This window comes from Glandiceps talaboti, chromosome 16 (assembly GCF_964340395.1).
Source record: "Glandiceps talaboti chromosome 16, keGlaTala1.1, whole genome shotgun sequence".
Classification (NCBI taxonomy): Eukaryota; Metazoa; Hemichordata; class Enteropneusta; family Spengelidae; genus Glandiceps; species Glandiceps talaboti.
Window position 1 is genome coordinate 14,989,798 of NC_135564.1, and position 14,214 is coordinate 15,004,011.

General features: G+C 37.3%; 2 protein-coding genes across 2 annotated transcripts in view; both read left to right on the forward strand.

Annotated features, from left to right (window-relative positions):
* Positions 1-9,646, forward strand: part of LOC144447151 (uncharacterized) — a 45,210-nt gene extending 35,564 nt beyond the window's left edge. Inside the window, 13 exon segments of the mRNA XM_078137056.1 lie at positions 331-365; positions 718-883; positions 1,716-1,829; positions 2,272-2,376; positions 2,654-2,761; positions 3,314-3,354; positions 3,773-3,833; positions 4,639-4,694; positions 5,142-5,276; positions 5,664-5,750; positions 6,175-6,321; positions 6,724-6,763; positions 7,305-9,646. Coding sequence (XP_077993182.1) covers positions 331-365; positions 718-883; positions 1,716-1,829; positions 2,272-2,376; positions 2,654-2,761; positions 3,314-3,354; positions 3,773-3,833; positions 4,639-4,694; positions 5,142-5,276; positions 5,664-5,750; positions 6,175-6,321; positions 6,724-6,763; positions 7,305-7,597 — 1,388 coding nt within the window. The 3' untranslated portion in view covers positions 7,598-9,646.
* A 2,304-nt stretch (positions 9,647-11,950) lies between these two features.
* Positions 11,951-14,214, forward strand: part of LOC144447152 (carbonyl reductase [NADPH] 1-like) — a 7,529-nt gene continuing 5,265 nt past the window's right edge. The window contains exon 1 of the mRNA XM_078137057.1: positions 11,951-11,971. Within this exon, the coding sequence (XP_077993183.1) occupies positions 11,951-11,971 (21 nt within the window). The remainder of the gene's footprint in view (positions 11,972-14,214) is intronic.

Here is a 14,214-nt window from a genome sequence, read left to right on the forward strand (position 1 = left end):
ATCATTGCCAATACTGTACCAGCTAGTTGTGCTACAACGCCATCAGCTCTATTCTGCTAGACGTGAGTTATGAATGTATATCGTGCACACGCTCATTCACACGATTTGGAATCACAGACGATTTTTCATGATTCATTATTTTACAAGTAGATGTACCGTGTGATCTGCTAAAAGGGACATTCAGTATCAATATATACGACCTGAAAGATCTCATTCGTCGTCCAACATGTATGCTTAGTAACAGCGAGATCATATTACAAGATACTGTACCTAAAGGTGTCAAATACGATGATATCTAATGAATGTATTTGTTTTCTCTCTGTCAACCAGAACGATGTATAGAAGCGGATGGAATGGTGCGGCAGGTAAGAATGATTTGTTAGATCTAACCAAATATAGAAATGACTATGTAAATATTGTTTTGCCAGGACATTATCTTACCACTGTGCGCATAATGGGCTCATACTGGAGGGAGAAAGCACAGGGAAATATTGAAAGACGTATTTGCGTATTTTGAATACCATTGTACGAATCGAGTATTGCAGAGAAGGATGTGGCTAAGTATTTACGAATATTATACTACGAATATTACCCAGTGTCATGCATTATGTAGCATTTTCGTCTTTCGTATGCTCTCACTGCCGGTGTTGCACCAAACGTGCAGATAATCAGAATATAGTGCACTAAAAAACCTCGTTTAATCTCGTTGTTATACAGGTTAACGAGACGTGGACGAAAGACTCGTGTATGACGTGTGAATGTATAGCGGGTGGACAAATCCAGTGTACCAAGATATCGTGTCCCGTTGAACCAGTGTGCCCATCGTATAAGAGACTGTCGTCAACCATTGGAGAGGGCGATTGCTGCGTAACCCATGAATGTGGTATGTTGAAAACTAACATTTTAAATCTGTAACCTAGGTACTGCCGTGTGTGTAGTAAGTAGTATGTTGAAAAGTAACATTTAGTCAGTAATTCAGTCATTAGTCGATGGTCCGCCCCTGCGGTGTGCACTCTCATGAAAAGAAGTATTTTCTCCCAAATTAGTCATTCTTATGTCACGAGGCAACAGAAATAGTTTTGGTCAGCAAAACAATTTACTGATGCTAAAATTTTGAATTCAATCCCGTCATATTTAAGAGATACCTATTATCGGAGTAAGTTTAAAACTAACTCTAAGAAGTACCTCCTAAACCAAAAATAGATGCCATCTTTTTATTAATATTTCATAATGCAATTTATCATCACACATTATAAGTTCTGTATCATGGTCTTTCTTTCATTATTATTGTAAGATTTTCTTGCTGTAAATGTGAATATATTGTCTAATTTTCTTCATTGAGTGAGGCCAAACTCGATTAGCTGTTTCGTTAACCATTTTTGTCCTAATTTCCTCGTTTGCTAATCGACAAATGTATTTTGTTGTGCACTCTATTTTCATAGTTTTCAGTTTTTTAATTTTTAACCTAGTGGAAATAAAGTAGTATTATTTAGGCAGAAAACCAGTGTTTTCAATCACGTAACATTACATTCTCTCTTTTCTTGCTAATGTAATATTCGTTTAGTGAACCCCTGCAAATGTTCAACAAATATTCACCTCAAACAAATACAATTTCTCAATTCTGCATCCAGAATGGCACCGCACATTGTCAACATGACATGTACAAATGAATACGATTCAATTTTTCAATATGTGTATTGAAATTCCATTTGCAGTGTGTGATATCGATCTTTGCCCCGAAGAGTCACGTCAACCATCGCCACAATGTAATGCCGACCAACAAGTTGTCAGTAAAACCATTAACGAATGTTGTGACCGACAGGAGTGTGGTAAGTATTGAAACCGTTACATTATATTTTACATTACGTATGGCGTATGGCCAGTTCATAATAATTTGTTTTGCAGTTTATAGTGCCGCTCATCGCGTGTCCATCTGATGCACGTGTTAGGTTATGTCACTGTTTACTTTAAGTGGTAGAGTTCGAAACGTGTGGTTCAAATTCCTTAGTCAGACACGCGCATGTTGTCTGCATAATCTAAAATAGTTTCCCTACCTGGTAAAGGCAACGATTTTCGTATATATCAATCAAACCACCTGTAATATTTTGATGTAAGATATATTCATCTGAAGTGGTTGTTTCTGTCGGAATGCTAGAGGAAGGCAATTGACAATGGGCCATTATATAGGGTATCAACTAGGCTCGCCTGATTCGCCCCTCTCTCACAACTTCTTTACTGATTCGCGTTAACAAATTATGTTTTTCTTTCCAGAATGCCTGCCTTGTTCTCAGCCAATGGTACCTACATGTGCACCCTATGAAACTATTGAATCATACAAAGAAAATCCCGAGGACTGCTGTGACTCTTTCCGATGTGGTGAGTGCTTTACGCCATCTTATCGTTATGTCGATGTTCTTCAGAATTTTGCCTTTCCGAGTTGAGTCTTGAAAATAAATCCTAATATGAAGTCATTGGGAGAGTTTCTGGGAAAATGAGAATTCGTACAATTCTACTCATCTTCGCCGATCTTCTTCTGAATTTTTCATTTCCCGAGATATTTCCCGAGATAATTCTTGAGAGAGAAATCCCAAGATGTGTTCCCCGTAACAGCCATGCATTTATGCAAATACTATGTGTTATTTCTCTACTGCAGTGTGTAACAAGGCTAACTGTCCAATGGTAACGCTGACATGCCCAGATTTCAAGGAAATAGCAGAGACACCAGAATCTGTTGATTCATGTTGTCCAGATCACGAATGTGGTGAGTACATCGTCCACTTCTCTTTGAGTATTTACATTATGGGCTGGTGGGCATGGAACAAAAACGGTTGTATGGTCGAAGTGTCCACTTGGTAGCTCTAAACGTTGTTACATTTTTTGCTTATGTTACATGGCTTAAGTGGTTGCAAAAAATTCTCTACGAGTATCTCCAGCTTAAACGCTAGACCGCTACTTAGTGGGCACCTTTAAGCAAATGTCCAAGTTTCTCTGGACCAAAAAAGATCATTATAGATACTTCATACACAGAATTTAGGATATTTTGTTTCGGAGCTCACCATGGTGTGTCTTTGTTGTCAGCTGCCTGGCGGAGCAGACAACAAAGACTGATTTTTTAATACAGACGAGCACGTGTTATATTATCATGGATGTATTACTATACTGACATTTAAGCAACCTAATAATCAAAATATTTCCAAAACCCCAAAATGTCGACCATTTTATTGATGAATTTCAGATAGACTATATCTTTTGATGATTGTTATAGCCAACAAACAAAGGTCAAGGAATAATATACCGTTATTTTTTCTTTCAGTTTGCTCCTGCCCAGACGAACAAAGTATCGTTTGCAACGTGGTACGTATCATTGTGAACACTTGCACTATCAGTACATACTACAAGTTAGGTTTACAATAGTGGGGAAGAGTTATAGGTGAACTGCAATATGGGCATCTATTATTAAAGCACAAACTCACGAGCAGATAGAGTAGGGCCGAATATGAGTGAGTGTGTGCCATGTGAGAAGATGTGGTAACAAAGGGATAGTTATGGATGGACTGTTATCTCTTTTGGTTAAGAGCATGGAAAATGATCCTTTATCGGGGACCCGCTATGGACCCTGCGTGGACGCGTGTGCGAGAAATACCAGTAAATACGAGTATGGGAAATTGAAAGTAAAAGTCAATAAGAAAAGAAAGAAAGGTATACTTAAACCTCGTCGAGAACTATACTTTTTCGCTTTTTTTTTAAACGTAGTATTGTTTTCTTCCGGTAGGGTTACACTGCACAAAGCGTGTTGACGCACCAAGAGTGTGATTGTTACGGATACCAGTGTGGTAAGCTTACACATATATCATCATCCTCCTCCTCATCATCATCATAATTATTTCTCTGTTCTACTGAGATATCGTGATATTACAAAAACGGTACCATGCTATTTCTGAACATCAACGAAAGTCGCTGAACATATTCTGTCATCGCCCGAATAATTTCGGTAACGCGAGGGTAAACGCTCATATATGTTGCATGAACAGATGGACTGGTGGGGTATATGCCATTGCACTGGCTGTTATATACTCTCATTAACCTAAGACATTTAAGCTAGCAGCGACATTTCCGTGCATTCGGAAGTGTATGTTATCCTTTCGAATATAAATTACATGTTCTTGAGAATATGTTATTGGTCCCCTTAAGAGTATACAATTACAATATCTTCGATTGTTGACAATTTCTCTGACTGGCACTAAAAATCAAATTCTGCTTCAATCATTTTTCAGAAAAAATAGTATGTTGAATATGTTACTACCAAACCAGAGTGACTATAGAGTTTCAATTAGGCAGCACAATGTTTGGTTATTTGTTACAAATTATGATACATTTTATCTCTAGCTTGTAAACGCTGATCAAAATGCCTGAAATAAGATTCAAACACTAACTCTTTATTTGTGTTCCACGTGAGATCCAAATGTAAACATTCCATGTGCCTGAGGCCTGCACGCTATCAGTGCCTGTATTTTGTTCGTTTATTCCCATCAAAAAAAGTGCGAGATGTATGAAACTTTAAAGCCACTTTGGTTTGGTAGTAATCTGAAAAAGCGAAATACTTGACGATATGTTAAATTACGTTCTTAATATTCACAGTTCCAAAGGAAGTTTGTCTATGGGATAGTGGAGATGGTGAAATGGAAGAAGTACAGGTAAATATTCAAAATTATTTTATTTTTGGAAAAAAAAATCATATTATGGTCTGGTGATTACAATTAGGCGAAGTTTTTCGGAGGAAATGCCATATAATATCGCGAACGTTGTTGCCTATTTTACACTTGCTCGGAAATCGTAGCGAAGGTACCAAAGAAAACGTATAATACAGTATAAGCGTTATTATAAGACCGGTCTGTACTTCGAAGGTTGCCGAACAAAAAAGCGAAGGTGCAAATCAACTGCAGTCCCTTGTTATTTATAATAAAAGAGAGCCTGAAGGGCTAGCAATTAGAATGTATATGGTAGATTTGATGTTAAAATCTAACATGTAATTTTACTGAAATTTCAAGAAGGCTACGTAGATGCATACAGTTGTTACTGTAACAAATTTCAAGATATTTTCTATTTAACTTCACTCGTCTTGTTCTTAAATCAAATTCTAGCCTGGTACTACAGACTTGGTTGGTAAAGATGCATGCAGAAAATGTGACTGTACCGAAACGAGAGAAGGTGAATTTTATACCCTGGATTGTAAGGTGACCGAATGTGAGGTTACATCTCAAGCTGATTGTGGCTTGGTAAGTATGAATTAAATTAGTATATATTATGTTAATTAATACAGACCTGCTTTCGGTATTCATATGGATTTGTGTGAAACTTTGTGCGCCGCAATGACTTCTATGTATTATCAATCGTTTGATGGATATAACCAATTCGACGAATTATCATTCTGTAAGTGATTTAGCATGTCTGTTTACCATGTGCAGTTGGTACATCTCCAAGACAATCACAATTAACACCCCCCCCAAAAAAAAAAAAAAAAAAAAAAAAAATTACAACCAACAGCAAAAATGTGATTTATGAATACCGTGATTTTTAAAAGAAACAACGTTGAGAGGCCGGTTTGATTTGATTTTTGACTCGTATAGTATATTCAGACATCACAGCCTCATTTTGATTTGCAGGATTCTGAGTTCGTGCCAGCTGAAGAGGGCGTTTGTTGTGGAACATGTCAAGCCAGATGGTGTATTGATGGAGGTGAAAGACACGAGGTAAATGTGCTATTTCATTGTACTAATTGTAAAATCACAGCATTTTTTTATTGGCCTCTGACCCCATGGTGACAATTTCGTCAGTTCATCAAGTGCGTTGACCTCTCGATGAGTATACAAGCGTTCTCTGAGAGAAACGGCATGGTTGGCGGACCGGATATATAAAATTGCGACTTAATTACAGAGAACAAGGTTTTACTCCACCTGTCATACGTATTGGCCTTATATACTAGTATCATTGCGTAGTTCTGCCATCAGCAAGTTATGGTTATGTATTCTTATGTAAGTTAGAATATGACAAATATATTTCATTGTGCTGCAAAGAATGACTCTAAGAACATGTACACTCATCTTATGCCCCTTTTAAGATGTAAGATGTTATGTTAGACGTTTAATGCAATGATTGTTGTTTCAATACAAATAGATTGGAGACAGATGGACACCCGACGATGCAAAAACTACATGCGATTATTATGAATGTCGCGAAGACCAAAATGGTGAACCCCAGCTGTATCCATACTACACTCTCTGTCCACCCGTATCACCATCAGTAGAAGAGTGTGTCGGACCGGTAAGTGTATTTTCAAAGCGTGTATATTCATGTAAACAGTGCTCAAAACTTAATCCAACTGACGGCAGTGAAGGCATACAACAAAACCCCGTATGAAGGCAAGAGTAGAAATGGAATACCATGCAATATTATAGGTTGTATAATGCAGTCGAATTTTGACGCGTTTTTGTTTTGTTTTTATACACAACTTATCTTTGTACTCGATGCTATAACCGTGAAGGTGTAACCAATCTTGACGGCTGCTAACATATATGCATGACCAAAACTGATGGTGATGAATGACATTTTGGAACATTTACGACGCCCTCACGCGATAACTATGTACAATGTCACAATTCAATATCAGTTTTCAACTCTTGTGTACGAGCAAACATCTTATTTTGTTTATATGGTTTGTTACAGTTCTACAATCTAACAACTGATGGATGTTGCCCTGTCTGTGGTAAGTATTACCCTTTGATGTTATTTTGAATGGAGGAAAAAAATTAATTTTCGTCTCAAATAACTTGGGGAAATCCCCCCATTTCAACGTCAACAGAAATGCAGGATAGGTTTAAATTTACTAATACTTCAAAGGAAACGAGGCTGGGCGTACCAAAACCTTTATAACAAACTTCGTAAGTTTTCGTCAAAGCCACGAACAGATTTTGTTAATTTTATTCTGATGTGTTCAACATAATGCTTTGGCAACTATAATTCATCAAGTGGCCTACAACCGCCCAGCTCGGTAAAAAAAAGGGAAAAAATACAAGAAATTCAGCATTAGATGTACGGTGATGACGACGAACCATACTGTAACAGTGTGAGAGCAATATTGCTTCTCATTTGCCGACATTCGGGGCATTGTGAAGGCACGAAAAATATATATTCTCAAAGTGGCCACCAGAGGGCGCTGTAGACAAGATTAACATGTTTACAATTTTGATATTTCACATTATTTGTTTGTATTGACAATTCATTCCATTTTTGATTCACTTTAACAGTGTTGGCAAAGACAGCATGTAAGCAATACACTGAAGAAATGGAGGTCGAACTCGACGGCTGCAAGAGTAAAGGCACAATCGAAATAGCATCCTGCGAAGGTCGTTGCTATAGTTTAACATCATTCAATTGGTTACTAGGTAGAGTCAAAAATGACTGTACATGTTGCCAAGTAAAGAGTTCATCTAAACGAAACGTCGATCTATTCTGTGAAGACGGCTCAGTTCGCTCACAAGAATACACGTATATTGAAGAGTGTGACTGTTTACCTTGTGTTCCGGATCCGGATCGCTAGGAATACGATCATGACGTATGACGAAGCCTATAGCTAGCCAATCGACGACAATTTTTTCTTTTACGTATTTGCATAAATTTGTTTAATTACCAGAACTTGAATTTGGCTGTATAGGTTTAAGGTAATATATTAGAATAGAACGCGCCCAATAAAATCTTCCTTTTCATGTAGTAAACACATTTTGAACACAAGGGGAATAGCAGCATTTCAAGTAATAATTTGGTTTGATAACTATTTGTTTTTCTTTAGTTTTTTTTTTTGCGTAGCTACATGTGCTGGTAAGGATAATATACATAGTTCACAGTTCAAAGTTCACAGGTCAGGACAAGAATAATATCTGAAATGAGTTTATCAGATTTTCCGAACAATATTGCAGAATATGTGTAGTTTTCATCTTACATTCCTTGATATACCTTTTGAAGTCGACAGTTTCTGATGGTGACTGTCTGAAATTGTTTCGGCTGATGACTTTAAAACAAAGTGGTGTGACAGGCTCTTGTAAATGTAAAACACTGTCAAATGTTCTGCAAAGATTTAAATGGGTCATAGTCAGTAACTTTGCGACATCCTTGGCTATTTTCAAAAAAAAGTACTTACATTTTAGTACTCCTTGAAAGATGAACAATCACTCTGACCTACTGTCAAAATTGGTCAAATGGACATGATGTAACAAGTAACAATGACGTAAATTTATTTGTTAACAATTACGTCATCAAATCATGTATACATTTTTAGCGATATTTGAAGAAAGAGTTGTTCATTTTTGAACAAATCAATAGGTAGTGTAGTAGTAAATTAACTTGGTAGCCATGAAGATCCTCAGTTACCAAGTTCTGGATTACTATGTCCTGTCTTTAAAAAAAAAGATCATTCTATGATGAGACCAATCAATCATTTATTTGTAGATCAGAAACGCCTACCTAGAGGAAACAAAACAAAAGCCAAACATTGGCTGGCTGTAACAATTATAGTAACCAGTCCTGAAATCAACACTTTTTAGACTAAATGACCGTTTGAGTTAAAATGGGCAATCAATGCAATATCTCCTTGTCGACCAATTGAATATGTAAAAATGGGTAGATTTTATTGATATCATTATAGTTTCCGGTTTCCATACCTTTGTTCTGTGTATCTTTTATGCCATTGTGTGAATTCCTCGTGAATGACACTACGTAAACAATATTATTATAATGAATATCATGTCACTTGGAACAGAGTGTGGTCTAGCTTGGGAAAAATTCTTGTTGAAAGGGGTGAGAAGAGCGCCCACAACGGCTGATCTTTTAGTCTATCTCAGACCACATCTTTTGAACACTTTTCATCAGAAAAATAACCATTTAGACAAGACGGGGAGTCATATGTGGTTTGATTTCTATCAATCGCATTGTCAGTCTGATAAACCAGTTGTAAAACGCACACTAGAAAAACGATCATTTTATTCGTTTGATTGGCGGAGCATTGCTTGGTGCTGAAAAGTTTGTTTGTGAATTGAGAAAGAAACGCAGACAATGAGATGAACGGTTGAGGAACAGCGAATTTGTTTCTCTGCGATGGTCGGAAGTGTCTTTTTGCCGACATTCCACATAACACATTTGAGTTCTATCCATAAGTTATATTTTCTTTATCATTAGCATAATTGTCTATTAACTTGCCAGTTTGAAGCTTTTTAAGTATAACAATTTGTTGTCACGTGAACCCATCTCAGTGAATTTACATGTTGGTGAGTATTGCCCAACAGTTTACTATCATTACTGTAACATTCCAAAAACATGAAAAGCATTCATTTGAAAAGAAGGTCCTTGTTTCTGATAGATACATGCATTTCCATTGATTATTCCAATATGGAAACTTAGATTCGCCTTCTGTAATTTTTTATCATTTTTGTTGTTTGTGTTTTATTAGAAGGATGTATGATGGCGTAATATGAATTCACTGCGATGGTTTCGTTTTCAATGTTCAAAGTTGGTGTAACATTTAACCAGCAACTTAGACAGCCATTTCATAAAATTGTCGTTTTTGTATATTAAAGAGTATATTACAAAGCTTAAAGTTGGAGTCACGGTAGATTTTTTTGTATTCTTAAAATTGGTCTTGGCTTCTGTAGTACTAGTAATACTAATGAATTCCTTTACACGTGCCCCATCGACGTTGAGTACCGTGAGACCACAGTTTGCTATCCGGATACATGCACTTACTGGTGGCAAAGTACGTAGCATCTTCTCTACGACCAAATGTGTGTGTTGCATATTATTATGATAAAACGCCCAAAACTGATTTAATGGATATAAATTACGGTAAAAGGTTCGGATCATTCAGAGAGGGTAAATATGAATGTTCAAACAGTGTGTGAGCATAACCAGCTGACATCCGTAATGACGGATATGCCTCAAAATTGGTTAATGATAGACGTGGCTTTGGTGATTGTTCTCTGTAAAACAAAACAAAACACCATTTTAAACTGACTGAGTTACTCCAGGATTCGTGTGTGTGTGTGTGTGTGTGTGTGTGTGTGTGTGTGTGTGTGTCTGTCTGTCTGTCTGTCTGTCTGTCTCTGTCTGTGTATATATGTGTCTGTGTCTGTCTGTCTGTCTGTGTGCGTGCGTGCGCGTGCGTGCATGGTTGTTTCAGTGTTAATACGAGAAGTGTGTAGATGCTTGGGCATCTCGATTTAACATAACCGAGTGGGTTTGATCAGCTTTGAGTCGAGGTCGGGTCGGATATGGTGACGCGACTTTTGTCGAGTAAGAGTTGAGGCTATAGGATGGTTTTACGTTTAAACTGGGGATCCAGTCATGGCAGATCGAGCTCAGAATAGTGTATGCTTTCAGATTTGTTCAAGGTTTCATCACAGTATGGACGAAAAAAATGACTCGTCGTGCTTATACACTTTTGATTTTTCTACATTATTGGGGGAGGCTATATGAAGAAGCTGGCCAAGGCATGATACTTACATTACTTGTGAGAAACAGTGGATATCAAACTTCGTACATTAGTAAAATGGGATGGTAATCGTATTTTCGCCAAGTATCTACTCAAGCTTCTTGAAGAACAGTTGGGTTCTAATTTACACGTAAAAGTACGTCGCGTGGAGGCGCCCTAATTCATCGGCCAACCCCTTGCAGGTCAAATCCAGCGTGGGACAGCACAACGTATTTTACAGATTACACCGTTGAGGGCGGAACTCCACGATGTGCTTGACGCCTACGAGTTCTTGTCCATGAAGAGGGTTGGTTGACCCGTGTTTGGAGTAATTGGGAGGGGGAAGCGAATCAGGTGATTTGGTATATAGAACAACGTAATGATGACACGTCACACATCCTCTAATTAATTCATATGAATAACAAAGCCTTTGTCAACAAACAAATACATACGAATTATATGTTCGTCACGTCCATACATGCATCTGCCGCTTCCGTATCTATTGAAACGTCAGCATTTATAAATACTAGTAGTTCGATTATATGTGTTTACCCGGTTTGCCCATAAATTAATTCCTTTGCGTACAGTTTATCATCTATATGAATATATGTAATGGCGACATGATTTTCCAGATTCAAATACAAAATTGTACAAACATTTAATAGTCTACACGCGCGGCTACTATACTATTCTACAACAAATAATAACCTACATTACACCAGAATAAAACACGAGCTAGCCGTCAAAAGATAAATACAGTAGTACGAACGACTAAAAGGTGACATTTAAAATGATAAAGAATTGAACACTGGTGAAACTAGAGTTGGGCCGGGGGGGGGGGGCATATACAATTGATGACAACAAGATGTACACGATTCGAAGCACACATAAATGTTATGTAAAGAGGTTACATGTATACTTCAGATGGTTCTGTTTAGGATTCCGACGGAAGAAGGTACACAATTCAACTTATTTGCTTTTAGTGTTCAAAACAAATTTGACAAATAAAAGAGCTTTGCAATATGTTCAATAATTGACTTTGTGTTAAATGAAAAGACAACGTTCGATTCACTGTTCTGACCATATCAACAATGAAGATAAAATATTTTGATATTCTGACGAATTTTAATTTCAGACTTCATTTGCATTTTGTTTACATCACAAAACAATTTACATGATATTATCTCATCAACAATGTTGTATGTATGTTGGTCCCTCATTTAGGCCTGACAACTCCCATGAGATAATTGAGAGTCGATCGATCGATCAATACTTACTCTTCTGAACAGTTGGACCAACTTAACCCTCACGTTAGCTATTTCCTTGTCGTGTGGACCAACGATTGATACCTCATTGTTGAGAACAACCCAACTATTTAAGAACAGGTAGATACGTTCTTGCCCATCGGAGGAATTAACAGAGTGCAGGGGTTCAATGGCGAAACGTATAGCTCTGGTAAGTACATCATTGTAGGTATGTGATCTGAGTAAGGTGTAACACGGCCCCAGTACCGTAGCCTGCAGGGGGGGGGGGCAGCTGCCCCCCCCCCCCCTCTGAGATTTTTGGGGGAAAAAATCTACTTTTTAAATACATAGCGATGTTATTAAAATCGTTATTTACGTGACGATTCCTAGCATGCGCGATTTAAATTGATGGTTCACTACAGTATTGACTGTGTCCTCGCTAATATGTATCTTATATCTCTATTGTACGCTGGTTTAACTTTGAATAAAAATGTGTCCACTTAAAAATTGTAACTTTTTGCATCAGATTAAAAGAAGTGCGCACATGCACTGTGCATTTTCTTCGACTAACAGTAGTCTTGAAAGTCTCCTTCATTTGAAGATGGCAAGTCGCAATTATAATGTCAGCGAGTGAAACTCATAAAAAAGACGGAAAAGTCGTTCAACGTGAGGTCGCCTGTTATGCTGCAAAGATGCGCTCGATCGTATATCAAAACATTGAATACTGATAAAACGGCAGATCTCTTTTTGGAATATTTGGTGGCCCTGAAAAACTATTAAACTAGGTACGCAGTTTAAGATCCACTCTTTGAAGATCCACTTTCAATAATTGGTGTGACAAGTGACAAGGAGAATTCACTGAGTTCACCCTGGGTTCCGACATAAACGAACGCGGCCATAAAAGTTTTAGGAGTTGGGTAAAGAAAATGATTATTTTGTTGTGTTACTTATTTGAGAAAGCACCATCCATTTTTTTAATGTGACATCTTTTCGGCAACTACTTTGAAAGCTACAACATTAGGCCAGAAAAAGTGAAAAAGCTGTTCAACCTACGCATGTATTGTTTCTGATGATGGGCAATATATCCTCACGCGGGCTTCGCATTTTTTCCCCTCAAAATTAACGATATTTCAATAGTTCATGTAACAATACACATTTGAGTCTATTCTAAATTATATAATATCTTATACAATGGTTACTTGGCTCTGATGATGCATACAAACATGAATTGAGATCAAATTAAGCTGTTGCATATCCGGTGTACACTAAAACGAATTGAACAAAAGTTTACAACCATTGGAGTGGGCTGAGTAGTCATTGGGCCATCAAGAGTCTGAAAGTATTGAAATGTTTTTTTTGGAGCTTCGGGAGAAGTCATTTACAAAGTGCACATCCGCAAAAAATCTTTCAGCTTTGCCACAACAAAATGCACTTCCAAATAATATGTAATGCATTGCATAAATGTTTCAATTCTGGTATTTTATTACCATATTCAAGCATTGTAAGACTTTAAATTATGTCTATGGTTTGATATTTTAAACCTCTAAATGGCCTCCTACGCTGTCTTTTTCGGTTTTTTTTTCACCCTTGGAGTTTTCTCCTTCCAATCAGTAGCAATCAAGGTGATAATTGTCTTTCTCCCAAAACAAGATGGAAGGTGTCTGGCTAAGTACCTCCCTGTATAGGTTAGAGCTAATTGGAGACATCTCCTTATGCACGTGGTATCCACATTCTGTGTAAAGTAATCTTGTTTTTTTTTTGTAGTTGGCTATCCCTTATACATCATAATGTACCATATGATCTCCACTGTAGTGTAGGTGACAGAAGGGGTGGCTATAATAATGCTTTGAGTTTCATTTGGCGAGGCTTAACATTATTTTAAGAAGATAGAGAGGAACTACACAATTTGTTTAAACGTAAATTGTGTACATTTCCTAACTGTAGCTATGCAGACAAATTGCAAGAGATAGTATCAAGATGACTGAATACGTTCTATCTAAACTCGACTTGAAATAGTTTGCTAACATTATATATGGTTTGTTTTTACATCCTGTCAGGCACTGTGAAAAGATTAAATCGACCTACCTACCCAGTGTGATGATAAATAGATATTATGTAAATTATATGCAAATTTATGTAAATTTGCATCTTCCTAAATTTTAAATGCATGATTGCACCAAGACAAAGTACTGCCCCCTTGGCAATTTGGTCAGGCTACGGCCCTGGGCCATATATGCCTATAATTACTTCATTTAGTGCCGAATGTTTTTTTCCCGATGATCTTCAAAAGAGTTCGGGTGACCTCGGGTGACACCACGCTAGTCACGATGATCCAACGTCGATGAATACGAGCTATGCGCCCTAAGGTCACTATTTCAAATTGAAAAGACAAATGTTTCTGTTTTTCCACTGTTCGTTCAGAGTTTTTTTCTTGTACTCGCCTAGTCAGGAAAT